We start from the raw sequence: 27,851 nt of genomic DNA, 5'->3' as shown, positions 1-27,851 counted from the left end.
ATGATTTTATTTGTTCCCAATCAAGGAATTTAACCCAGACTTTTTTATTAGTAGATCGCAGCATCTTTGTGATTATTTCTCATTAATATCTGATACTTCATCAAATCTCTTAGTATGTTATGTTATTGCCTCTCGCAATCAGTGTAGTCCTAATCCTTTGTGATGTTAGCTGGATTTATGTTGCATTTTGAGTTGTAGGTATTGCTGTCAAACATAGCTTCTGAAAAATGACTTATTAGTTCCTTAATTACCTCTGTGGGTGTTTGGTTCCTACTTTTTTGTTCACTCCATTTCCCTAGTTCTCTGTCCTCTCTAGGTTTTACCCCAAACAATATCTTCATGATTTCCCTTAGTTCCCTGTACTTGAACTTCCAATATTAAGATTTTCACACCTCAATCTTAAAGCAATCACCATACTCTAACCACGCCATTAGAACCACTGTAAATTCACCCCCCACCACAGGTGCAACCGACCAACACCAGCCATACTTCATCTCACACCAGTAGAACCTCTACAATGTTTTTAATTTGGTTCTAAACATACCAAGTTTACATCAACAAGCAAAACCAGAACTTTCATATCAGGCCTTAAATGTCGACACTCATCATAAGTAATTTTCAATATACATGACAATATAATTAATTTTCGAGATGGGCACAAAGGCACAACACATCAGACAACTTGAATCAAATCAGAGGTTTTTTGTGCCTCGGAAAAGCATCTATCACAAGCTGAATCACAAAATCTAATTAAACTTGTTCATACAGTTCATAGAAAACATTTCTCTCAAACTTCACATAGCAAAAAAATGGATTGAAGAACATACCTTATGAAGCTCGACTATGATCCGAAATGTTAATGCAGGAGGGTGGAATAAACTCATATCATGCAAGGTATCAATAATTAGTAGTACAAGGTAACAAAACCTACTTTATTTCACAGCTAAAATAATTTTTCCTAAAACATAAAACTCCAATAACAATGGATTGAAGAACATACCTTATGAAGCTCGACTATGATCCGAAATTTCCCCTCTTTGTTGGGTTTTCTTGAATTTCGACTCTTTGCTGTCTTTTCTTGAATAATTTACACTCTATATTTATATCCTATTACCATGGACTAAAACGATAACTGTAATATTAGAGAATTTACAAAACTCGATTGAAGAATTTACAGAATTACCGAAATTCAAGAAAGTACCTTGATTTTGGAGTTCGACTGGGTTTCGTGAATTTTGAAGAATTTCCAGAATTCCGAAATAAAGGAATGCACCTTTGAAGTTCGACTGGTATTCGAAATTTCGCCTCTTTGCTTGTTTTTCTTGAGTTTCGCCTCTATGCTCAGGTTTTCTTGATTAATTTGGCCGACTTGCTGCGTTGAAGACCTGAATTTTGCAGATATACATGAATTCAGGAAGAAATTTGAATAATATTGAAGCAAATCTCGTGAATTCTCCCTCTTACTCTTAGTATATAATCACAATTAGTGAATTTAGTTCCTCCTTTCAGTTCATAGGAGAGGATTTGGGAGATTGAAATTTGTTGGCAAAATTGATAGGGTTTTTCAGTTTGTGATTCGATGTCAGTTACCTGAGTAGATAGGTTTCTTTTTTTTTTTTTTTGAGGGGAAGTAGATGGGTTTCTTTGTTTGAGGAAGATAAGGCTGTTTGAAATTGATGCGAATTTTCTTGTGGAAAGTAGCGTTTAAAATTTCGTCAAAAAAAGTGAGCGAACTATAATAATATGTTGAGCGAATTTTTTTTTGTGGGCTAACGCAACGACCTATATTACATTATTGTTATTATTTCATCAAATGCAACGACCATCATCAAGTCGTTCCAATAGATATATCTAATGCAACGGTTACTATAAAGTCGTTGCAATAGCTTAATCCATAAACCTAAATTGAAATGTGTCGTTGCAATAGATGATCCTAGTGCAACGGTATAAAAAACAACCGTTGCATTAGCTTATTTTAACCATTGCCTTTGATTAAAAATGTAGTAGTGCACGTAGGGTATGCGCTTTGTCCTTCCGAAAGTTTCGTGAGCGATAGTGTCAGATCTTAGTCATAAGCAAACTTACCCAACCATGGCATTGTTCTCTTGTTCCTTATTGAGAACTGGCGTACGTCTTACACTTGGCCACCTTATTAAGCAAAGGTAGGAAGCGTTGAATCAATCTCTTACTCATGGACCCTTTTCAGCCTTAACATAAAACTGACCATAGTTGAAACGTATAATTGGACTTTAGGTTGAGAACCCTTTTGCATCGATGTTATGTGACATTTGCTTGTGATTGCGAATTTTGCTTGTTATTAATCTATCAAAACATTAATATGTATTGCACTTAAAATCGTGTCTAAAAAAGATCATCATTATAGTCCAAACTTTTGCCGGATTGACAATACATATGATGATGGGACGTGCGCCAAATGCACCTTCGTGCGCCTAGCGCAGCGCACGCATAGGCTTTGCGCCGCGCGCATCCTATCCGTCTTATGTTATTGCCAATTCGGCTATTGTTTAAAGTTCTAAAAATCTAACAATGAATTTGTCAATTTGTCATGGTGTGTTAAAAAATTTTTGTCATCATGTTATGATTGTCGTCGTATCCCTGACATTATGTGGAATTAGGCAAAACATCAACTAAATTACTAAATAATTATGTTTGTAAGCAGTCCGCCAAACGCATGAGGTTGCGCCTGACGCACATCCCCTATGCTAGATGCATGGTTCCCCATAATTATGTGAAATTAGCCAAAACATCAACAAAATCGCCAAAAAAATATTTATGTGGCTCGCAATCTGTGCGTCTCATTTTTTTTTTAGCAATATACTTCTACAACATTATAGCCATATAAAAAAAATGATCAATTTAACGGGTTTATAATTTCAATTTGTGTAAGTCAATTACATAAAGTATAATAAAGTTAGATCAAGAACTTAACTTAACTTATTTTTGCTGAAAATAATTTTTAATAAGTTAAACAAAACATAACCTATATTAAAAAAAACTCTCAACTTAAACTATTATAATGAGTTGTCGCTGCATGTATTGCGTGCCTATTAAACTAGCTACTCGACCTTACGAAATATTACAATGAAAAAATTATCACCACATGCATCGCGTGCTTTAAAAGCTAGATATACCGCAAACTCCGCAACACTAGAAAAATCACAAGTAATTCAGTGTCACAGCATCAATTTATTTGCCATCAATAACTAAAAAAAATCATTAATATCTTTAGTATCTCCTGTAAGCAATACTATACATCACTTCCTACAGTAAATTTTTACATTGCTACCTATGATTAAAAATTCTAGTCAATATAAAATGTGCTGACATAAAGAAAATTATACCAACAAACTCATAATTAGGTATATGAATCAAAAATAAATCAAAATTAGGTATAACCAAACATCATAGCCTTAATCTAAATAGAATTGGGTCGGCTGCATAGCTAAGTATTAACAACAACGATGCAAGCAAATTCAAGTAAAATGATGTGTAGGTGACAGGTTAAGGTGCAGGTCATGGCTCTCTGTGATTCTGAATGAGTCATAGCTAGTACTTTGACTTTCTGTATCCGAGTACCCATTGCTGATCTGCCCCACCATTCTAGGAGAACTACTCAGAACATCTTGACCAAAAAGCCTTCTCTGATCTTCATTTTGCCAAAATCCCATTAGCCTCTCTTTAAATTGTGTACTACTCTGACGCGATTCACTTGATTGTTTTAGATATTCGGCTACCTGCATCCCATAGAAATCAATTAGAAGAATCAATGTCAATAACATAGGATGTTCTTGAACATAAAAAGAAAGAAAATGATTTTCAAGTACTTTAGCAGGATGGAAAAGTAATTAAGGAGGATGGGGTGGTCGAGTAATGACATCGTTTCTCACCTCATATTCCTGAGGTTTAGGTATGAAACTTTTTTTTATTTGAGGGGGTTTAGGGATGAAAATTTATGTATTTGTAAAGTATTCTTATCCGTTTTCTTTTGTTGTTCCCATATTTCTCATTGGGAAATTTCAATATATTATTTCCAATTTAGAATCGTTCAATAAATAGAGTAATTTTATGACTTCAATCCCCATTGGTTTTGAGCTCCAATAAATAAATATGCTCACACTATTTAATAGTCAAATTTTTTTTTACACTTTTACACCTCAAACTTTTGTTGGATTATTGGTTGCTTAACATGGATTAACGCAAAAGGGTTAGAATCTTTATTTTTAAGTAATTTTAATTTATTTAGAATTGTGGAATGTTGTCTATTATCTATTCCATTAATTGTTTCTTCTATGATTCCAAATAAGAACAACAAAAGAAAATGGAGCGAGTAATAATACTATTTGATAAGAATTTTATAGATGTTTAGAAAAGTAATATTATTAAAGATATCAATTTTTTTTTAATAATAGTAGTTGTATAATTTGATCAAACCTTTTAATAGATCCATATCAAATTAGTAAGACTATCATAACATAGACTCCCTTGATCTAATCAAAAAGTATTACCATTTTAGGTTAAATTATGTAAAATTGATATTTTAAAAATAAATATGAAGACGTATTTAACAAGATTTCATCTAATTATAATTTTTTTATAGACCATAAAGTAATAATCACTAAGTTTAATCAAAAAAATTTAATTTTAACTTGAATATTTTAAGTGAGCAAAATAAAAGAATACAAAATAATAATATTTATTACCTGTCTCATAGTGGGCCTTTCTTCTGGCATGCGCACACAAGTAGCAGCACAAATAACCATACGATTCATCTCGTCACGGTTATAATCAGCTCCCAATTTTCTATCAACAAGAGCATCAAAGCGGCCTGTTAATAGGGCTTCCTTAATCAAGGGTTCCACCTGCAGTCAATGTCGCATTTAGGCAAAGGGTTATCAATACGATGAACATGTGATATTTAACTAGCTAATGCGCGAATAATGCTCAATTTTTGTTTTCTTTTTCTTGTCAATAGATCCACCAAAAGGGATGATACTAAAAAAAAGTTTAGACGCCATTGATATTACATGATCCCTTCGCCCTCCCATTATTACAAATTAGCCCCTAGTTTTCAGTGTGAACTTCTTGATAATCATATAAAAAGATACTTCATTCGTTTCATAATATAGTTTGATTTTCTTTTTGGTGTTTCAGAATGTGATGTCTATTTATTTTTTATTAATTTGCTTGGATTAAATTATTGTTAATAGCTACACAAATTTCTAGAAAATCTCTACCTTTCTTTCAGAATTTGTGTGAGTATTTACTGTTACATCATTATAAGAAATATTTATTGCTTTTTAATAATTTTTAAAAGAAAAAAGAATATAAAGAAGAGCTCTTTATATTCAATACCAAAATAGTAATTTTCTAAGACATAAGGGGAGGTGAAGCATGAATACCAAAATAGTTTTTTTTTGGTACTTTGAAACATTAAACATTGAAATTGTATTGGATTGGTAGTTAAACTCTCACATTTCAATTCAAAGGCCATGTGTTCGAATAGAACACACCACCTATTTTGAATATTTGTAATTAATGTAATATAATTAGGGTCCGTTTGATTCAATTTATTTTGTCTTATCGATCTGATCTAATCTGATCTTATTTTTCCAGAAATAAGTTAAAATAATTTGAAAAATTATTTTATTTTATCTTATCTTATTATCTTTTCTTTTCTAAACTTTATCCTTATTTGATCGGATCTTATCTTATCTTAGTTTTTCTAAATAAGTTAAAATAAGTTTAACAAAAAGAGACTTAGTGACCACTTTAATCCATTGAGTGACTAGTTTGAAAGACTTTAATCCATTAAATGACTAGTATAATTCATAAGGTAAGATTGCCATGCTGTTTTTTTAGAATTGTTTGCTATAGTTCGAGATCCAAAGGAAATAGAAAGATCGAAGGACACGAGAAGGGACGACTAGGTTAGCTAGGGATACTATTGGGTTAGAGTGAGATGACATAGGCTTGTTAGGAGAATGTAAGCTTAAGTTTGTCTACTTTTACATTATAATTAGACTGCATATTCTAATAATTTGTGTTTGTAAAAGAATATAAACTCATCGTATTATATGAAATTATTGAAGATGCATTAGTGATGGCAAAAATATAAGAGTTCGAAATATTTAGAGAAGCGTCCCAAAATTCGAAAATATATATAAATAATTCAACTTTGATGTTATTTTTATCAAATTTTCCTTTCTTAATAGTTTTTAGAGCCCAAACTAATAATTGACGGTCATTCTACATATTAATTTTGAATCTTTTAATTTCCAATATTTTAGTTTGTAAATAGTTCACATCTACTTGGATCATAATTTCTTCCGAAAAAATTTAAGTATTTTAATTGTTGTTTTGTACATATGTATTAAAAATTTTAATCTAACTATCTCGGTTTTTTTTTTGAAAAACTTTGGATGCATATGGATCAAATCGTGAATCCACTATAAAAGTCAAGTGAGCTTTAATTAACTAACCATATGGAAATGGGAATATATGACTGTCACCTTCCTACCCATCTTTCAGTGTGGAATACTTTTCCTTCACACACCTAAGAAGTTGCCAACAAAACAACCTTGACTAGCTACATCATACCGACTAATCTAAATGACATCTAATTACAAAAAAAAGAAACATATACGAAGCGAATTGGAAACTTATTAGTAACTTACCCAGACAGTGATGTGTGATCTACCTTCATCGGACTCTTCAGCAATAAAATTAGCTTTGCGCCCGGTGATCAACTCAAGTAGCACAACCCCAAAGGCATATACATCAGACTTCCTTGTCAGACACTCACTTGTATAATAATAAGGATCCAAATATCTGCACCAAGTATGAGTAAGAATGTAAGCCGTTCGTCTTTAACTCTTACTTCCTCTATTTCTTTTTACTTGCAATCGTTTGACTTTTACGCTTGTCAATGCATAATTTTAACCATCGGTGGTTTAATTACCGATAAATAAAAATGATACAAAGTATATATTCAGAAAATATACATTCAGACGAATCTAACAAGATCGCACATAAATATGTTTTTCCTTAACTATAAATCACCAAAGATAAACTAATTAGAGTTGGTGAATAGTGTAAAAGTCAAACCATTTCAAGTAAAAAGAAACCGAGGAAGTATATAATATATGCATGTCAAAAGGGTTTGGAATAGAAATTTCGTATCTCACAATTTCTCACCCGTGTGATCCTCTTATCATTGTTGTCATGTGCGTTTGGCTCTCAGGAACAAGCTTAGCTATTCCGAAATCTCCGACCTTTAAATTTAGTGTAAAAATGCAACAATCATCAGTAAGAAAATAATTAATTTATGATTATCATGAGGTTTAATTACTTGTTAATGAATTAATGTTGGATATACTACCTTTGGATGAAATTCAGTATCGAAAAGAATATTGCTTGGCTTGATATCTCGATGTATGATAATCGGGTTTCCTACAACAGTATAAGTTTAAGTTATTAGCTAGACGATTAAAAACCTAAAGATTGTCTAAAATTTGCAGATCCGTGAAGCTAATTTGTTCCTCAAGTTGAGTATAACTATCTACACCAGAATTACCTAATTCGCTATCTAATTCGCCTTTTAAATTCACCAATTCGCCCAAAATGAGCCAAAAATGAACCAAAATCGACCATAAATTCGCTTTTCTCAATTCGCGATTCGCGGGGGAACTAGGGAATTAGGTAACACTGATCTAGACCTATATAACTCTTGCTATTTTATAGTTTTTCATCGAATATGACCAGAAAACATTATGTACGCACAACTTTTGCATATCATATGTGGTGCAACTGATATTGAATTATTGATGATTATTGGTGGGAGTACTCACTCTCATGGAGAAAAGCAAATACTTCTGCCAAGGTTTGTGCAGTTCGCATTCTCTTCTCCCACGATAATTCTTGGTCGTCGCCTGCAATTAATATTTCACTTTACAAGTTACATAAAAAAAACTTTTAGCACACAAGATTATATGGAAAAACCAGGATGTCTTTTGAAAAATGGTTACCATCATTATCATACCATGTAAATGATGTTCCAAGGTTTTATTAGGCACGTATTCGTAAACCAACAATCTCTCGCGAAGAAACATGCAATATCCTTTCAAAGAAACGACGTTTTCATGCTTAAGATTTGTGATGGCTGCAATTTCTGCCACAAATTCCTTATGCCCCTGCAAAGAGCCTTGAATATTGAGTCGCTTAATTGCGACTAGTGTATCATCACGAAGGGTACCTTTATAAACATTCCCAAATCCACCTTTGCCTAGGATTCTCTTCTTTGAGAAACAATCTGTCGCCCACAATAGTTCCATGTATGTATAGTCCCGTGGATGATCATCTGCCATGAGATTATGAAATCTATGTTGTCAATGTATTGGTTAGGCAATTGGCAGCCAAATGTGCATTATGCGCATACTGAGAGGATCATGTTACACAGTTATAGTCATCCCTCGTAATAAAATGGTTTACAAGCTTTACGTATCATGTATTTGAGGCTGAATCATTATAAGATGCCTAATAAGGTGATTTAGAAGCTTTACTCGGTGTTGTGTTGTCTTGGCAAAAATTCAAGTCAAATTATTTCAATTTTAGAAAAATAGAGGAAGTCAAATTGTTGCAATTTTAGGAAAAATACTTTGATGTCGTGGGATTAGAGCTACAAGTCAACAAAATAAGTCTAATATGATAGATCACGAAGATTACATGCTTAAACCTATTTAAATAAACAATTGCTAAATAAATTAAAAATTTATACAAAACAATTATAATTACAAAAAAAAAGCTTAACACGACAAGAACAAATGCGAAAAAAGTGGGTAAGTATTGAAATATGTAAAAACGTCATAATCAACCGGTCAATATAGCATGACACGTCTTCTTAATGGACCGTTTAAGGGTTAACTGACCGTTTTATACATGACACAAGAACGATATAAACACAAACATTTGCCAGATCTATAGGAATAATCTTATTAGATTTATTTGTACGTTTTTATTATAATTTTTCATAATTTTAGAGTAATTTTTAGTATTATATTACAAGTATGGACACGGTTGAAGACTAAATAAGAATCTTGAAAGTCATGAAAAAACAAAACGGATATAGTATTAGATGGTGGACGGAGTAATATTTTCTTTTTTGAAATATAATGAGTTAATGACCCAGCAATGAAAAAGAATAACGCTAACCTTGTTCATGCTGATCAGGAGGATGCCACCATCGACGGCAGTGACGAATAACAAAAAAGATGGTACAACACAACACCAGAACACATACAGCAACCACAGGGACTAGAACTTTAAGAGGAATTCCATCATTTTCTGCCATACATAACATTTGTTGAGAATCAAATAGACAAAATAACTATTGAATTTCAAATTTTCCCTAGTGATTAAACAAAAAAAAAAAATATTTTCTCCATTTCTTACAATTTTCTATCTTTTTATGCTAGTTCAATATTTAATTTTTAGATCTTATTAGATTCGTTTGAATATATAATTTCACAAAATCCTTATAATTTTTATTTTTATATACTCAGTAACAAAATAGATGTTACACTTTGACTTTCACGCTGATCGATTTATTACTTTGACCATTAATAACTTTAATGGTGCAGTAGTAAAAATCATAAGAAGTTAACAGTATGAAAATATATATTGAGCCAATCCAACAACATACCATATATTAATAATTGTGTTTATTTAAAACTAAAAAATACATATATAGTAGGTGAATAGTGCAATTTTCAAAGTGTAACATATAATTTATTATGAAGTAATATTTAAAGTTGTGCATTGCAAAATATGCAAACTGTAATTGGCAAAAGTGAAGATAACAAAGGAAGTATTATTCTTTTTTCCAACAAAAATGAGTAGCTATAGTGCATACAGTTTAATTACCTGGTGATGGGGAATTAATATTTGGATGAGGATACAAGTCAAACCGAATGTTACAACTAGGCAGAAACACCATCGGGGTATTCCAACCAACCCGTTGTCTCAAAGCCTGTCTTAGGCATGACTCACAATGCCTACCCCCTAAATCTGGCCGGCACTGCACAAGGCCGCGCAACGTCCAATCGGTTGTCGACAAGTTGGATTCTCCCGTTGCAAAACCAGTCGCATTCCCAACAAAAGCAGCCTCGTGTATTAGCCGATTCATCAAGTTATTGAATATAATTTCATGTTGCTCAAGAAACCTGTAAAAAGAGAAATGTTGCAGTTTGGTGTATCTTAAGGTTGTTTTTCTTTTTTCTGAGGAAAGTTAATCTTAAAGTTTTACTTATTTGTAGAGGCAGACACTAAAGAAAATTGTTCTGAGGAAAATTTTTGCATCAACCGATGTAATAAATGATCAATTAATGCAAATTATTTCCATTTTTAGCTTCTTATATACAGTCCTTAGGGCTGCATATAACTTTTCCCTTAAATTAATGTTTAAGAATTCTATCACAATCGTCTAGGACGCCGGTTACTCAGTAATTAATGTTGCTAATGACTATGTATCAATATTTGATTTGCAAGGGAAGTATATTATTAATACTCATTTATTACCGCCTAACAAAAATACCTGAAATGTCCAGAAAAGTTAAAGTCTGGATGATTCGGAACCACCTCCAATTCCTCGACGGACATCATGGCGCTTTGATTGGAGTAGCGCAAGGTGCACTCCTGGTACCAGACAATACCTTCTTTGAGGAATTGACATCTCTGTATGATGGTCCTTGCCGCGGCCTCTATGCAGTCATGGCAGTCACTGCCCCTAATGTCACCTCGGCAAAAGAAAAGAGCGTTAACTTGATCAGCACCCTCTTCACCGGTGGTGATTTCGGAGAATCCGGCTAGAGAGGCGTTAGCGGGAAGGATATTAAGAAGTGTGTTTGTAAGGTTTGCTTCAAATGTACTTCCTGATGTGTATGTAAAATCGCTCCTTGAACAATCAAAGTGTACGTAGTGCGAGTTATTGTGTCCACTCGATGAGATCGGCTGCAGATTAATTAGCACTTTTATGATGAATATCAAAATCAAAATCGACATGGCTCAAAAATTCTTAAGCAGTTAGTTTTATTTGCAATACTTATGGCATCTCTGTGGTACTTAGTACGGCTCTAGACTATACTAATTGGCTAATTGTTAAATGTTTCCTATAATTTCTTTATTTTCATTCTTTGACTAATTAACCATCTAATGAAGATTCCTGAATTATAGTATTTGTTCTTTGATGTTATAAGATATTATTGCTGCCGTTGAACGTAATTAAAAAATTCAGCAATAACTAGTGATTCCTGATTTCGTGCTGGTCTTGAGCCTTTTTTTTCTTTTTTATTTGGGTTTAGGTGCAAAGGCCTTGTGTCATATGTGAGGTACTGAGGTTTGACAAAGACACATTGGGTGACTTGGACACTAATTAAATTGTTAGTTACAAAGAAGTCAGCAGGAAATAAGTAGAAAGTTGAAAAGAATTTGAGAACAACAATACAAAGAATCAGTCTGATACTCATATGTAGAACTTTTACATTTAATTGACATTTGACGCATTCAAGCAGATCTTGAGTAACAGCAAAGGATACTATAAAAAAAATAAAGGTAATACCAAAGGATGCTTTAGAATGTTATCTTATACACCCGCGCTTGGTTTGCAAACGGGTATGGGTTTGTTTGAAATCAAGGTGGTAAGGGTTTTAAACTTGATTCCTAATATCACATGTTTGTTTTTGCTTGGGAATGGATGTTCTCTTTTATTTAATACTGTAAAGAATGTGTGATTCTGCCTTCCATTACATTTCTCATAGTCATTAACTTTACAGTGCACCAATAGTGTGCTGTAGTGTTTGTCCTTTAGTGATCCTAGGAAGATATTTCTTTTAGTGATCCTAGAAAGATATTTTGTCTTGTTGTACACCTAATTATTAGGTATGTTTTTATGCCTTGTATATATGTAGCAGTAGGGGTTCACAGCCGCCCCCCTCAAGGCATTATGTAATACAAAACACAGAAACATTTATAAGAAGAAAGGGAGAAAAGTCTCTGAAAGATTATCAGAGAGAAATTGGTGGGTTTGAGCTTTGAATTTTCTTTTCATGGTATCAGAGCTTCAGGTGTGAAACCTTAATCCTAGAAAGTTCAAAGCTTCAAATTTTTCTCTTTTATCAAAAAATCGAACCTTTCTTATCTTCCAATTAAAATGACTGAAAAAACCAACTCAAACAATCCTTATAAGGATCCACTCTTCATTGCTGTAAATGAGAGTGCTGCCACTGCTCTAGGAAGTATTTTTTTCGATGGAAACAACTTCCTAAATTGGAGCAAGAGTGTTAAAATTGTTCTAGGAGCAAAGAACAAGATTGCTTTCTTTGAGGGAAAACACCCTAAACCCAGTGAACCAGGAGATGAAATGCAGAAATGGGTAAGGTGTGACTACATGGTGAGGTCTTGGCTATTAGCAACAATAAAGCCAGAGATTGCAGGAAGTCTAGTTTCAATGCACTCTACAAGACAACTTTGGGAAGAAATCATAGAGAGGTATGGACAGGCAAATGCCCCCCAACTTTTTCATTTGAAGAAAGAACTATGGGAATTTCAGCAAAATAATCTCAGTATTGGAGAGTACTACTGCAAGCTTAAGGATCTTTGGGATCAGATTGCTCAGCTTGAAGAAATTCCTGATTGCAGCTGTGGTGCAATGACAAAATGTAGTTGCAACCTACTGAAGAGAATGCTGGAGATCAGATACAAGATAATAACATGATCATTAAGTTCATTATGGGGCTTAATGTGGGATATGAACAAATGAAGAGCAACTTACTAGGGATGGATCCTCTCTTACCAGTGAACAAAGCCTACAACTTGGTGCTGAAAGTTGAGAAACATAAGCAAATCACTGGTGAAATGAGTATTGGTAATGAGATGAGTGTTCTAAATGTCAACTGGCAGGTGGAGTATCTAGGACCATTGAAGGATTTTCAGAGAAAGGATTACAAGAGGATGAAAATGGAGAAGGATGCAAAGAAATGTGATTATTGTGGTATGAAGGGACACTTAAAGGTTGAGTGTTTCAATCTGAATGGTTATCCAGAGAGATTCAAGAATGCAAAGCCAAGAAACTTTCAAAGACAAGCTGCAAATGTTGTGAAGGAAGAAACTGAAAGGGAAACTAGGACACCTTTTGAGGGAAGCAGCTTTCAAGAAGAGAACAATGAGATGAAGGATGATGGCAAGATGATCTCAGCTGTTGTTCAAGAAGTCATGGAAGCTCTAGGAAAAAATGCAATTGCTTATAGCAACTTTGCAGGTAAAAGCTGTCATTTCTAATGCTATTTCACATAAAAATGGTTTTGATTCGAAATCTTGAATAATTGATTCGGGTGCTAGTGATCACATATCTGGAAATAGATGTATATTTGACAACATGAGAGCCTTAAAAGGCATCATTAGGGTTGGTTTACCTGATGGAACAATGAAGGAAGTGAAGGAATTTGGGAACATTAGAATATTTGATGAAATTTTGTTCAAAAATGTTTAATTTGTGAGTGACTTTAAACAGAATTTGTTATCTGTTAGCAAATTGTTGCAAGATAACAAAGTCATGAAGTTTATGTTTGATAAAAATGGATGTTATGTACAGGACCTTACCAATGAGCAAATCATAGCTCATGGAAGGAACCATCATGACCTGTATGTGCTGGATGTAAAAAAGAAGGAAGCTAAGAAGGATCTTTGTGCTAGGAGAGCTGGAAAATTGTTGGCTGCAGGAGCAATGAAGGATAATGACAAGAATCTAAGTTTACTTCATGCTAGGTTAGGTCATGTGTCATTATCTAAGATCAAACATTTGAAGTTTTGTGATTGTAAAGGTTTGAACAACTATTTTTGTGACACTTGTTCTGTATCTAAACATCACAAGTTACCTTTTATGCCAAGCTCTTCTATTGCTGAAAATATTTTTGATATGATACATGTGGACCTATGGGGTCTATACAGTGTGAAAGTTGTGACAGGGGCTTCATATTTCCTTACTATTGTGGATTATCACTCTAGAGTGACATGGACACATTTGATGTCTAATAAAGAACAGGTGAAAGGGATCTTGGTTGCTTTTCTTCCACATGTTGAGACGCATTTCAAATGTTAGGTTAAAACAATCAGATTTGATAATGGAACAGAGATTTTTCAGCAAGAATGTGGGAAAATTCTAGCTGAGAAAGGGATTGTTCACCAAAGTAGTGTTGTAAGAAGGCCACAACAAAATGGAAGAGTGGAAAGAAAACATAGATTTCTTCTAGAGACTGGAAGAGCTCTCAAAATTCATGCCAATCTCCCTGATCATTTATGGGGTGAGTGCATACTGACAGCTACATACCTCATAAATCTATTACCTAGCTCAGTTCTCAACTGGGAAACACCTTACAAAAGGCTGATGAAAAAAGATGCTCAATATGGGCATCTAAGGGTGATAGGTAGTCTTTGCTATGCTAGTCCTAGTAAGAAACCTAGTGACAAGTTTGCTAAAAGAGGGATCAGATGCATCCTAATAGGTTACCCTCTACACCAAAAGGGGTTACAAGCTATATGACTTAAACAAAAAGAAGATTTTCATTAGTAGAGATGTAATATTTCATGAAAACATCTTGCCTTTTGTCCTTAATCAGGATAAAAGAGATCATGTAGATTTTATAAACAGGTTCATGAATGCAGCAGATGAAGATTATGCTAGTGAGGGTGTAGAAGAGACTACATTGGATATACATCCAAGAGAAGAAGAAGAAGAGTTGATGCAGCCTGAGGTTATAGAGAATGATGCGCTTGATCAACAAGTGTACCAACAACAATCTCACACAATTGCTGAGAGAGCAAGACCTGCAAGGCAGAGAACTTTACCTGAAAAGTTCAAAGACTACTATGTTGTGAATCTCCCAGATATACATGGTTCTTAGTCACATTCAGAGAGGGTGTCCTTGATGTTCAAGAGACTGCAAAGTTCTAAACATTATCCTGAAGAATACATAAGTTCATTGAATAGTGCCTTGAAAGTAACAGAACCACTGAATTACATAGAGGCAATCAAAAGTGAAGAATGGCAAGCTACTATGAAGCAAGAAATGCAGGCCTTAGAAGAGAATGGGACTTGGGAATTGACAAGATTGCCAGAAGGAAAAAGAGCTATAGCTTGTAAATGGGTGTATAAAATCAAGCTAAGGCCAAATGGGGAAGTGGAAAGATTTAAGGCAAGACTAGTAGCTAGAGGGGACAGACAAGTCAAAGACAAGGACTATAAACACACTTTCTCTCCAGTTGCAAAGTTCACAAGTGTGAGAACTCTCATTGCTTTAGCCACTTCTTAAAATTGGCAACTTCATCACCTAGATATCAACAATTCTTTCTTGCATGGATAACTAGATGAAGAAGTATATATGCATCCCCCACCAGGACACACAGCAGAGCACACTGGGAATGTCTGCAAGCTGAAAAGAAGCTTGTATGGTCTTAAGCAAGCATCAGACAATGGAATATAGAGCTCACTAAGCTGTTTCTTAAAGAGGGTTATCTGCAAATTAAGAGAGATTACTATCTCTTTACAAAGAATGTTGATGGCAAACAAGTGATTGCACTTGTATATGTAGATGATTTATTAACCAGTGGTGATGATGATGATGGAATTGCAAACTTAAAGCATAAACTGGATGCAGCTTTTACTTGCAAAATCTAGGGCAGATGAGATACTTTCATGGCATAGAAGTCTCCAGAACTAAACAAGGCACGATGTTGAATCAAAGAAAGTTCATCTTAGACATTCTTAACAATGCAGGTATGGAGGAGTGCAAGCCCTGTAAATTTCCCTTTCCTAGAGGACTGAGATTATCAATTGATGAAGGAGAAGTTCTCCCTGATGCTGAGTTCTATAGAAGCCTAGTTGGGAAGCTTCTTTACCTCAATCTTACAAGGCTTGACATCTCTTACTCAGTCCAACAACTCAGCCAATTCATGGCCTGTCCTAGAAAACCTCACCTTCAAGCTGTCATCCATGTAATCAGGTACCTTGCAGGGACCCTTGATTGGGGCCTATATTATCAGAGTGATTCTGATGTCTCTCTTTCTGCCTATTGTGATGCTGACTGGGGCACTTGTGCCTTTAGTGGAAGATCCCTCACAGGATATTGTATGTTTCTTGAAAACAACCTTGTATCTTGGAAAACCAAGAAACAAAAGACAATCTCTAAATCATCTGCAGAGGTAGAATACAGATGTATGTCTCAGACTACTAGTGAACTAGTCTGGATTGATGGGATATTAGAAGACTTGCAGTTCATTGTTCCTAAGCCTATCAATCTACACTGTGACAATAAAGCTGCTATTTACATCTCTCATAACGCTATGTTTCATGAGAGAACTAAGCACCTAAAGTTAGACTGTCATTATGTCAGAGATCACTACTTGGATGGTTTTGTCAATACTCTTCACATCAGATCATTTCTTGAGATAGCTGACTTGATGACTAAAGCCCTTGGTGAACAACAACATAATCACCTATCTCTCAAGCTGGGCATCCTTACCTCAGCTCCACCTTGAAGGGGGGGTGTGTAATGAATGTGTGATTCTGCCCTCCATTACATTGCTCATAGTCATTAACTTTACAGTGCATCAATAGTGTGCTGTAGTGTTTGCCCTTTAGTGATCCTAGGAAGATATTTCTTTTAGTGATCCTAGAAAGATATTTTTGTCTTGTTGTACACCTAACCATTAGGTATGTTTTTATGGCTTGTATATATGTAGCAGTAGGGGTTCACAGCCGCCTCCCTCAAGGGATTTTGTAATACAAAACACAGAAACATTTATAAGAAGAAAGGGAGAAAAGCCTCTAAAAGATTATCAGAGAGAAATTGGTGCGTTTGAGCTTTGAATTTTCTTTTCAAATACCTTAGCTAGTTTTTAGACTCGAGTTATCCCCCGTGTAATAAAGTTTTTTATCAATTAATATTTTACTTTAAAATAATAACACTAAATATATATGACTTGGTTTACTGGTAAAAACTTTAATATAGGATCTTGAAGTCACCGTATCAAATCTTATATAAAGTATTTTCTAATTTATTTTATTGTATGTGAATTACATAGATTAGAAAAATCCTAATTGAGAACGCCAGGTGGCACCGTTATTTGCTTAGAAACGTTTTTTAATATGTTAGTATAGATGTTTTGAATCACTCAACCCACCTCCCCCTTATGTTTCTAAAACTCATACCTTGGAGGTTTAAGGTATTGCTTTTAAAATTTATATTTTGCTAAACAAACATTAGGTACGGTTTTAACCATTGAAACTCATATAAATATTTTGAACCAAACACCCCCTTCTCTGTAAAAACGCAAAAAAAAGTCGGAATAAAAAATTGTAATCAATATGCTTTGCCTTGTGTTATATGTACTCTATTTCATAGGATTTGAAAATGGAACCTCATTTAATTTGTGTGTGAGTCATCTCTCCTCCCAATATAGGCCTTGATAAAGTGCCTAACAATTTACAAGTTATTTTTATTAACCATGCCATTGGAGGATTTGAAACATATGAATATATCTTGCTGGACTACACTTGTAACTTCTTGACTATTATGCTTGTCAACACCCAATTTGACCAAAAGCATCTATAATATTATTTATGACGGATTGGAGAGTTATAGATGTTGGAATTAAATGTGTGCAATACTTTTGTAGCCAAAGTAATAACCAGCAGGGTTTCTCGCAGTTATGATTTTTTGCCTGATGTTTCTTTTCGATTACGATCCTCTTTTAGCTTTGAAAACTCTCTTACGCATTAATTTTTACAATTAGTTCTCCTCATCACATCCAAATTACTTATTCCTTTGTATATAGCATATTTTGCATCCCGAAATGTTTTAATTTGAGTTAACCATCAAAATTAAGACATAAATTTTGTATTCAAAGGGTTGCAACTAACTAATAAGGTAGTCGTATAAACTATAGTCTATAGTATATAAAACTGGATTGCTAAATGACGTCCTATAATTTCTAGTAACGCCCTAAACACATATAAAACCCTGTATTTGTATACTTTTCATTTTTTTCTCATTTTCTCCCATTCCTTCTTCACTTTCCATCACCATCTTCTTCCACATCACTATTAGGCACTACACTGACACACCACCTCCACCACATTTCTCCTGGTGTCGGTTACGTACCGCCACCACCATTATCACACCCATCCTTCTTCTCTCCTTTGTTTTCTTCGTTTACTTCAAAAAAATTCAAAAAAAAGAGGCGTCCATGGTGGACGCCTCTCCATATTTTAAAAACAAATTGATTTGGTTGTTAACTGAAATTTAGGCGTCTACCATGGACACTCCACTACTGGTGGAGGCATCCACCATGTATGCTCCACCACCGTTGGAGGTGTCCATGACAAGCGTTCGACCACAAGGTGAGGCATCTGCCAAGGACGCCTCCACCGGTGGTGGGGCATCCATGGTGGACGCATCTTCATTTTTAAAAAATAAATTCAATCTCCTATGATGGCGTGCTTGTATGACAAAGTTTTGTTGTTTTTTTTTTATCTATGGAACCCTGGAACTCAACAACGTAGTAATGTTGGTTGTCCTCATGTTAATTATTCTATTGTGTGCGGTGTTCAGGACTTCGGGTTTGGTTATATACCTTCCATTGTTGACTATAGGATAGGGTGCATTATTTGGTCATATTATGAGGAAGATGACAATCGTCGTTTTTTTCCTTGTGGAATGGGAAATGGAAAACAACAGCTACTTTAGAGGAGAATTATTACTTCTCATTGAATTGGGAAGGTATATGAATTTGTATATGAATCTTCAATCTTCAATTAACTGGAGGGTTTGTGTTCTCTGTCGTGAAATGAAGAATTTTTTTCTCTGCCTTGAAATGTGGGTTTGTGTGCTTCCTTTAAATTTTATATTTTGTGGCATTGGATTAGTGGCGGTGGTGGTGGTGGCATTAATGGTGTTGATGGTGGCGGTTTTAATGGTGGTGGTGGTAGGGAAAAGGGAAGGGGAAGGGGAAGAAAAGATAAGAGAGAAGAAAGGGCACTACTATTTACCCCGTATTTACTAAAAATCACCCGTATTAATTTTAATACATTCCTAAACTACCCCTTCATATAACTCACTCTCAATCCCACTCTCACTCTCACTCTCACTCTCACTCTCACTCTCACTCTCACTCTCACTCTCACTCACCTCACTCCAACCTCCACACCGACCGCCAATGCAACCATAATCATCACCACCACCACCATCGCAACCACCGGACCACCGCCACAAAAAAATCGGATCATTGCAACACCAGCACCGACACCATTGCAACCATAAACACTAGACTCCACCACCACTAAAGTGAAGGAAAGTGACTACCACCACCACGACCGGCAAAACACTACTAGCGAGGAGCATGGGTCCAAGGAAGAAGGTGAAAGAAGACGGACAATCATCAACCCGGGTTAGTGTTATTACGTGTTCGTAGAAAAAACCCACCACCGCCAACTCGCCATTTCGTTTCCCTGTTCATCGAGAAACGAAAATTTTTTCGTTTCCTCAGTTGAGGAAACGATTTCCTCCGCGGAGGAAACAAAACAGATCCTTGTTTCCTTGGTGGAGGAAACGAAAAAAGGTTCTGGTTCCGTGGAGCTGAAACGCCTTTTCGTTTTCTTCACCAAGGATCCGAAGATCTGTTTCATTTCCTTCAGGAAACAAAGATCTATTTCGTTTCCTCGGTGGAGGAAACCAAAAAAAAACTGTTTCTATGATTTCGGGGGATTTATTAATTTTGAATGTATTGTTACATGTTTTCTTTTATAATAATGTCTTGTAATATTAGTAATATTTTTCATGTTTTTTTTAATAATGTTATGTTAGTAGTTATAATACTAATATTATTTAGTGATATTAACATCTTATAATTCATAATTATATTCACTAATATTGATAGCATGTTATAATATGTAATTATATTCATTAAATGAAGTATGTTAATATTTTATAATATTTAATGAAATTAGCATGTTATGCGACAATTTAGTTATATTAATGTTAATTTATTATAATAACGACGAAGGTGCATAGATATTGAATTAAATTGTTTTAATTGATGAAATAGTGACTAATTCAAAACATTGATAATTAGGCTCGGTCGAGGGATTTAGGCGGCAAGAGTGTGGGTCTTGAGGGATCTGGGCCAAGATACACTTGATCTCGTGGTATCAATGCATCGAGTAGGAAGGCAAGGGCAGAAAAGCGGGTTAGGCCGGATCCTATTCCTGAGGATGTGCCTCATAGTTCAGGTTGGGATACCAAGGTTGAGGAGGAGTTGGAAAATGCTTTGAGTGGTGGTGTAGAGGAGGCCACTCCCCGTATGACTGTGAGGAAGGGTAGAGGAGGGAGGTTTATTTTGAAAACGTCAGGTTCCGCACGTAGTCGGACTTCGAGCAGGGTCAGAGCTGCTAGTGATACTTCGTGGTTAGTTACTGAGTCTATTCTTGGGAGGCCCTATTGACGGTAGCATGATTCCTAGTTATCCAGCTCACATCAGCGCACGTATCTACGATGATCCGTATACTTATACAGTAGTGATGTGCCATAATCATGCTAGTGTAACTAATAGTTTGAAGAATTAGGACTTCGATCTGCAGTCGCAGCTGCGCGTACATGCGTCTTGTATTAGCAATCTCCCGTTCATTCTATATTCGTACCTTGACTTCCCATTGATTTCAGCGTTTATAGAACGTTGGCTACCCGCCACAAACATGTTTTACTTGCCTTTTGGGGAGATGACGATCATGTTGCATGACATTTAACAGATTATACGAGTTTCTATTGATGGTCGCACAGTGAGGGGTGCTTTGTCATCTGATGATTTGTATGTTCGATTTGAGGAGCTACTCGTGGTTACTCGTGATGAGCTACTTCAGGACCAATCAACTATTTGGAAGAACGGTGGCATTAGTGTTACCGAGATCTTTGATAGATGCGGGAGTGGTGGTCGTCCTGCTGATGTGAAGATTCGCGCTTTTCTGCTCATCACACTTGGATGTACGTTGTTCACTGATAAGATTGGTACCCGACTCTTTCCCAAAACATTATTGAGTTGGATGACATTGATTAAGTATATAGCTATTCATGGGGATCAGCGACTTTGGCTTTTCTATATCGTCAACTAGGGGTGGCGACTAGGCAGTCGGCCAAACAGATTGCTCAATGTCTCACACTTTTGTAGGTTTGGATATACGAGTACTTCCCATGTTTTTGGCCTTAGAGAGATAGTTTACCGGTGTCTGATCACGATCCACCGTCTAGAAAGTGGGATTATTCCATTGTCAGCAAGGATCCTATTTCACTTCAATTGATGTGCAGATGGGTTGACACCCTTCAGGCTTCAGAGGTACGCAATTTTTTTTATTAATGTAGTGGAATATTAGTAGTACATTAAACTAATCAAATTAATTCATGTTTTCTATTTTTAGGTGATTTGGATGCCATACAGGGATGATCTGGCTAGGATGGTTCCGAGAACGTTGTATGTCGGTTGCATACGCTACCGAGATATTGTTGAGTCGTACAACCTATATCGTGTACTACGATAGTTGGGTTATGTCCAGGCTATTCTTTCTCCAATTCCTGAACCTAACTTTGCATACAGACCGACAAACACGACGAAGTATGAGGTTGAGTTCAACATAACAACAGTTGAGTCATCATGGCAGCGTTTCAATCCACTTTTATTTGTTCTCAATATTTCGCAATTGAGATGTGCTAGTCGTTCAGGAGATTGTTCATCGGACTACATGGACTGGTATTCTACATATTCTCATCCAATCCTTCACGCCGAGGACATCATGGATCTACCCCGACCCAACACTATAAACACACACAATGTATGCATTTCATATTTTATGTTAAGGATTTTGCTGTTAATTATTATTGTTCCCTAACATAACTAACTTATTAAATCATATTTTGCAGTGGATGGCCCGACATTTTGACTGTACGAGAGCTTTGCTTGAGGATCGGCACAACGATCAACGCCCCAACACTTCAATATGCTGTGAGATGATCGACCAGATGGCTCGAGATTGAGATCAGGTATTGGCGATTAGACCGTGCTTCGGACGCTCATGATGATGATACTGATCCCATTGAGTAGTTTTGATGAGTAGTTTTGATGATGAAGTTTTAATGATGTAGTTTTGATGATGTGTTTTGATGTACTACTTTAGATAAGTTTGTTTGGTTGATGTACTATATACGCTGACATTGTTTTATTATGTAGTAAGACTTCCTGATTATCATGCGGATATTACTGACTAAAACTCTGATTTATGCAGCATATTATACTAATAGATCTGTCATTATATCATAATATGAATATCATTATACTAAACATTACAAAACATTGACTAAAAGTTACAAACTATAATATACGACAAATATAAAATATACTAGGCAATGAGTAAATGGTCTCACAAAGCGCGTCTCACATCATTCAACTGATCCCATCCATCAACATATCATGCATGGTATGCCATAAGTTATGAATTGGTGATATGGGTGATCCGGGTGCCAACCATAATCTAATATAATGCTCATAACTGCCAAGATGTGCAATCACTAGTTCTCTTGTCGGACCAGTTGCTACTGATCGGGATTGCCAAGGAAGGATAATGACATACGGATAAAGGCTTCCCCCTGCCACAAGTCCAACCAAAATGACTACGACGTCGAAGATTTGAGCAATAGGAAATAAGTCTTGCGCACATATCATCCAATGCGCGTCAGAACAAGATCCTCCTCTCCATGTAATGCACTTTATTGTTGCATCAATTAGATCATAGTATAAACATCTGTGAACTTCCCGATGAGCCGCAATCTCATTTGCCATATTAGTGCAGGTAAAACCTGAATGGCACAGTAACCGTCTGACTGGACATTCGTCCATCTAACGATGTATTGACTAATAATCCCCGGAACAAACTTGTAAAATGGAAATCCACTAGAACCGTCATCATTCTTACGCTTTGACGGCCTACAATAATCAAATTATTCACTATTGATATTATAAATAATTACATAAAGATCAATATTATAATAATCAATACATATAATTAACAAACATATTACATGTAGAAGTTGACATGCTCATAATTGAACCTACAGATCTGCGACCTATCTTTGACGACCCACGAAATGTGTATTTAAAACCACTTTTGTTGCGTTGTGTACTTGGATGATTCTTTCGTGGTCTCCCTTTAGGGTTCTCAACGACGTCAGGCTCAAAAGTTGAACCATCGGGATTACGCAAATGATCCTCTAAAACTCAGGTAGCACTCCGCAAGATGGCAGGATCATTACTTTGAGTGTGGTCAACTAACTCTAAGAAGTACCGAGAAGATTGTACTGCCTCGGATACAAAATCAAGATTGTTAACCCCATCACCAAGGATCAGAGTAGTCAAATAAGGATGTAAGTCTGTCTGGTACAGACTCTGCTTCGCCTTCAAGCGTCTGCGTATGGTGCATGCACAAGGAATGCCATGTGTGGTTCTCGACGAGAAACTGTAATGCTTATATACCTCATTGGCCAAGTCATGAATACGTGTTTCCTCAAGTCCGTAAGAGCTCTATATTGTAATGCGATGCTCGACCATTTAACTTATGCAAAGCCGCATTCTTGTACAAGATCCCATGTCGAAGTCAACTCTCCTCAATGTCATTCTCCACATTTTTCACTTCATTTTCTATCTCACTATGAGCAATAGAAGATATGGTGTCCAATGCACCTGTACTACTAAAAACCGAAGACTTCAGAGCTGAGTGTGCACTTTCAACTCGACTAATGCACGTATTCCCAAGATGAAGAAGATTTTTGTCCATGCCCGAACAAACTTCTCTTTGTACACAAGCCAAGTGGTTTCCACGTATTCGATGATTTTACGCCATTGTCTGTAAACATCTCTCATGCATTCAATGACAGCTAAATAACCCATCTCGGAGGTGGAGGCAATTATTCGATACCAACTTCGCTTCAAGAATCTAGGACCAACATCGGGGTTTCCCATGATGAGATTCATTCTACTTTGCACATCTTTGTTGATATGCCATCTACATAAAAAATGTGTAGAGTTAGGGAACACTTCCCGTACCGCTTTCATAAGACGTAAATTACAGCCAATTATGAGTGTAACAGGGACAACATTCACTCCGATAAGCAACCTAAACTTGTCCAACACCGTATTGTAACTATCAACTGTTTCGTTGGCCATCCGACATAACCAACCATAAAGTTCTTGTTACAAGGTGTCATCCCAATTAGCTCCACAAAAGGCATGTTATACTTCTTCGTTATGTACGTTGCAACCATACCAACAACATGCGGATAAGTACGGAGGATATCTGCCGACCGAGGGTGCACCATGAACGCCTATGTCATTACAGTTGTCTCTGCGTCTTGTATTATCCAATGAAGGTAATTGTGCTCTCGAGAAAGGTCGAGGAATTGTTGCATTATGTCTCTACGAAAATCATCCTTTATCTACTAGGTACCCATCCCGTTCAATAAGGAAATCCAAAAACATTATCTTAACTCGCGCTCTACATCCATATGCTTTTGTTTTTGTAGCTACACGTTCTGCACTAGTATCCCTGCCCTTCATCCCGATATATTTCACCCCGTTTATATCTCAAAAAAGCATACTCTTGACCACTAGACTCGAGTCTATGATTTGAGGAAATTACCATCACAAACCCAATTTCACGTGCCCTAGTTTTAACCCAAGCTTGTACTTCCTTTTTCTCAGCCCAAAGCGTTTCATAATAAAACATGTGATTATAATCCATATAATCACTCTCGAAATCTAGCAAATAAACCTAAAATATTTTAACATTACTATTTAGATAACATATAATCACTATTGACATGTAATAATCAATACTAATAACTTCATTAATCACAGCTATTAATATTAACTAAATTGTTCAATAAATATCCATTAACAAAATAACAAATTTTTGCACGACTAATATTTGCTGAGTTCCAATCTTACGCAAATATATTCATTTTGAACTTACAATTGCCCAACATTAATATATTTTCACAACAAAAAACTTTTATTAATTATATTTTAGATAAATAATTTACGAACTAACAAACACGGTAACAATATTTTTTTTTGTTTCCTCCATGGAGGAAACGAAGATTTTTGTTTCATTTCCTCGGTGGAGGAAACGAAAAAAAAAGTTACCGTGCGTTAGCGGCGAAATTTTATTTTTAAAAACTTACCACATTCCGTTCAAGTGATGCTGGCAGCGTGATGGTTCTTCGTCGGACGATGCATGTGACCATGGTGTTGATGTGACAATGGTGGTCCGCGACACGGAGGTGGTGCTCCGGTAGTGGTGTTTGGCCACGGTGGTGGTGGTCCTGGTGATGATGGTCCGCCGATGGTGGTGGTGCTCAAGTGTGCCGCCGGTGGTGGTGGGGGTGTCGCCAATGGTGGTGGTGGTGCCGTTGGTGGTGGTGGTGGTCGTGCAAGTGAGAAATGGGTCAAAAAGTTGGAGTGAGGTGAGGTTGGATGAGAGGTGAGAGAGTAAGAGTGGGGTGAAATGGGAGGGGTATGGCCTATGGGGGAATTTAAAGGGAGAAATACGGTCGATTTTTAGTAAATACGAGCGGCAAATAGCGTTTGGGAAAAAAAATTAAAGTATAAATATACAATATAATAATACTTTATTTAATACGTCAGTAAAAAATATTACATCAAATAACAACTATTTAAAACTGTTAAATGAATGTTATGATACGCACTCTGGGGTACGCAAGAAAATTTGTTCCCAGAACGAATAATCAGATCTTCGTAGCGTGGTCAGCAGCGTAATACTCCCTCCGTCCCAAATTATTTGCTACATTTGCTTTATCACAAAGACCAAGGAGGATATAGTTAGGAATGGAAGAGAGAGAAAGTGAGAGAGAGAAAGAGCGAGAAAGGGAGGGGGAAACCCCTCCACCTGCTGGCTTTGAGCAAGCCATTGGAATCAACTCTTTACCAGCTTCCTCTTTACCACCACCCATCCCCCCAACCCCTCACCCAACTTCGTCTTCCTTTGCATTGATTCTCAAATCTGATGCACCTTCCCATATCTCCACATCCGTCCTCCCCCCCTTTCCCACACCCTTTGCCTCTGCCCCCCCAGAGAACTCATCACCCACCACCCCTTTCATCCCTATCTCTAAAGATGAATATGAGGCCCTATGTGCCCCCTGGAAACTTTGTATAATCATCAAAGTAATAAGTAAATCATTCGCGCGGGAATTTCTAGATAAAGAGCTTGCAAAAATATGGGGCTGGAAGCACCAGGCAAATCTTATAGCTTTGGGTAAAGGTTTTTATTCCATAAAGTGTAGCTCTATTGATGAAAAAGCTTCAGTCCTTGCGAATGGTCCCTGGTGCATACAAAATCACCATGTCTGGGTTCAGACATGGGAGCCTGGATTCAAACCTTCAAAAGCTAAGTGTAATATGGGAGCGGTCTGGGTAAAGCTTCCAGAGCTTCCTGTGGAACTGTTTGATCGAAACATTCTGATTCAGGTAGGGAGAATGTTGGGAAAATTGGTAAAGATTAACAATAATACGTTAAAAGGGGAAGGAAAAAGGTTTGCCAATTTATGTGTATTAATTGATGCTGAAAGTCAGCCTCTGAAGGGAATTTGGTTAGGGAATGTTCTTCAGGAAATCGAATATTTGGAAGGATCATGGTATTGTCCCACTTGTAATAAATTCGGCCATGGAAGTAGAAAATGTGGAACCTTGCAGGGGGAAGCACAACAGCAGGCAGCTCATAACCAGGGTCAGGGTAGGTTTAGTTTAGCCGCCAAAGAAGGAGAAGCTCAAAAAGCTATATCATCCAAAGGTCAGCGGTGGACCCCGGTTAAAATAAAAAACCCTTCTCTCACAAAAAGACAAAAATGAAACCCACCTTTTTCCAGCCGTCACATCCCCCTTAAAAAAAGCCCCCAATACCAACCTCCAAATTCTTGAAAGAAGTAATCAAAATCAAATCCTAGTTGACTCTACTACTCCTCTAAAAAACTCTTTCCTCCTGCTGCAAGATATGGCAGTAGACATGGAGGAAAATCAAATCTTCACCAGCCAAAACGCGAAACGTGGCACTTCTTGTCAAGAAACTTCTCCAAATATATCCCCTCCCCAAATTCAGAAATCTATCCAAAAAAATCCCGCCCAAATTATTCCACAAAGAAAAAATGGATCTCCCATCTCCTCCACTCTCCTCATCCACACCCCCCCCCTTCATCGCCGGAATCTCCGACATCCCCAACCCCACCACGCCTGATTCTGAAGGAGTGGAAGTACCCATGTCTCTTCAACGCCCCCGCTCTCCCCACAAAACCCGAGGTCAACCAAGCCCATGCCTTTTACCTCTGGCCGGCGGGGGAAAATCTCATGGAAATATCTCTGCAAGAGACCAAAAATTTAATCCTCAACCCAATGCTTGTAAAACCTTATATGAGAAATCTCCTGATGTACAACGACGACGGAGTCATAGTGCCGGCGCACCTACCGCAAGTCAGAGACTTGCTGCACCTTCCAGCCCCTCTCAAGTGTTTCATAATGTGGTTACTCAAGAAACCAGTGGGAAACGAGGACGAAGAACGGGTTCTACTGTTTCGCATAGGCCCGTGGATAGACCCGGCTATAGTACTACCATTCATAAGGGAGATTTACCGGCTGAAGACCATGTCGATGGAATGGACATTTGCGAGTCACGC

General features: G+C 36.5%; 3 protein-coding genes and 1 long non-coding RNA gene across 4 annotated transcripts; 2 read left to right on the top strand and 2 right to left on the bottom strand.

Annotated features, from left to right (window-relative positions):
* Positions 1 to 848: 848 nt before the first annotated feature.
* On the bottom strand, positions 849 to 1,756 carry LOC104904692 (uncharacterized). The gene is made up of 3 exons (XR_007270347.2): positions 1,465 to 1,756; positions 1,202 to 1,385; positions 849 to 1,120 (listed from the first exon to the last, which is right to left on the bottom strand). It is a non-coding gene; the product is annotated as an uncharacterized LOC104904692 (long non-coding RNA).
* Positions 1,757 to 3,244: 1,488 nt separating this feature from the next.
* LOC104897319 (proline-rich receptor-like protein kinase PERK15) lies at positions 3,245 to 11,561 on the bottom strand. Its single transcript, XM_010684179.4, has 10 exons — positions 10,610 to 11,561; positions 9,940 to 10,238; positions 9,229 to 9,360; positions 8,060 to 8,377; positions 7,869 to 7,949; positions 7,400 to 7,470; positions 7,216 to 7,292; positions 6,696 to 6,849; positions 4,722 to 4,880; positions 3,245 to 3,755 (listed from the first exon to the last, which is right to left on the bottom strand). The coding sequence occupies exons 1-10, from the start codon at positions 11,074 to 11,076 to the stop codon at positions 3,495 to 3,497; spliced, it is 2,019 nt and encodes a 672-aa protein (XP_010682481.2). The 5' UTR covers positions 11,077 to 11,561; the 3' UTR covers positions 3,245 to 3,494.
* Positions 11,562 to 12,223: 662 nt separating this feature from the next.
* Positions 12,224 to 12,787, top strand: LOC125494007 (uncharacterized). The gene has a single exon (XM_048637502.1). It carries the CDS (start codon positions 12,224 to 12,226, stop codon positions 12,785 to 12,787), a length of 564 nt encoding a protein of 187 aa, XP_048493459.1.
* A 14-nt stretch (positions 12,788 to 12,801) lies between these two features.
* LOC125494008 (uncharacterized) lies at positions 12,802 to 14,972 on the top strand. The gene is made up of 4 exons (XM_048637503.1): positions 12,802 to 13,330; positions 13,614 to 14,113; positions 14,171 to 14,488; positions 14,688 to 14,972. Exons 1-4 carry the CDS (start codon positions 12,802 to 12,804, stop codon positions 14,970 to 14,972), a joined length of 1,632 nt encoding a protein of 543 aa, XP_048493460.1.
* Positions 14,973 to 27,851: the final 12,879 nt, after the last annotated feature.

Source organism: Beta vulgaris, chromosome 6 (assembly GCF_026745355.1).
Source record: "Beta vulgaris subsp. vulgaris cultivar EL10 chromosome 6, EL10.2, whole genome shotgun sequence".
In the NCBI taxonomy this organism is placed as follows: domain Eukaryota; kingdom Viridiplantae; phylum Streptophyta; class Magnoliopsida; order Caryophyllales; family Amaranthaceae; genus Beta; species Beta vulgaris.
The sequence above is the reverse complement of the archived record's forward strand: the minus strand, read 5'-3'. Positions and strand labels throughout refer to the sequence as shown.

Bases quoted from the DNA above. Each gene is read 5' to 3' on its own strand.
- LOC125494008 (XM_048637503.1), top strand. From the start codon at position 12,802: ATGGGGCTTAATGTGGGATATGAACAAATGAAGAGCAACTTACTAGGG. The intron at 13,331-13,613 runs GTAAAAGCTGTC...AATTGTTGCAAG, and splicing joins TGCTTATAGCAACTTTGCAG to ATAACAAAGTCATGAAGTTT. The intron at 14,489-14,687 runs GTGATAGGTAGT...GTCCTTAATCAG, and splicing joins CTCAATATGGGCATCTAAGG to GATAAAAGAGATCATGTAGA.
- LOC125494007 (XM_048637502.1), top strand. From the start codon at position 12,224: ATGACTGAAAAAACCAACTCAAACAATCCTTATAAGGATCCACTCTTC.
- LOC104897319 (XM_010684179.4), bottom strand. From the start codon at position 11,076: ATGTCGATTTTGATTTTGATATTCATCATAAAAGTGCTAATTAATCTG. The intron at 9,361-9,939 runs GTAATTAAACTG...TATGTATGGCAG, and splicing joins TATTAATTCCCCATCACCAG to AAAATGATGGAATTCCTCTT. The intron at 7,950-8,059 runs GTATGATAATGA...TATTAATTGCAG, and splicing joins CTTGGAACATCATTTACATG to GCGACGACCAAGAATTATCG.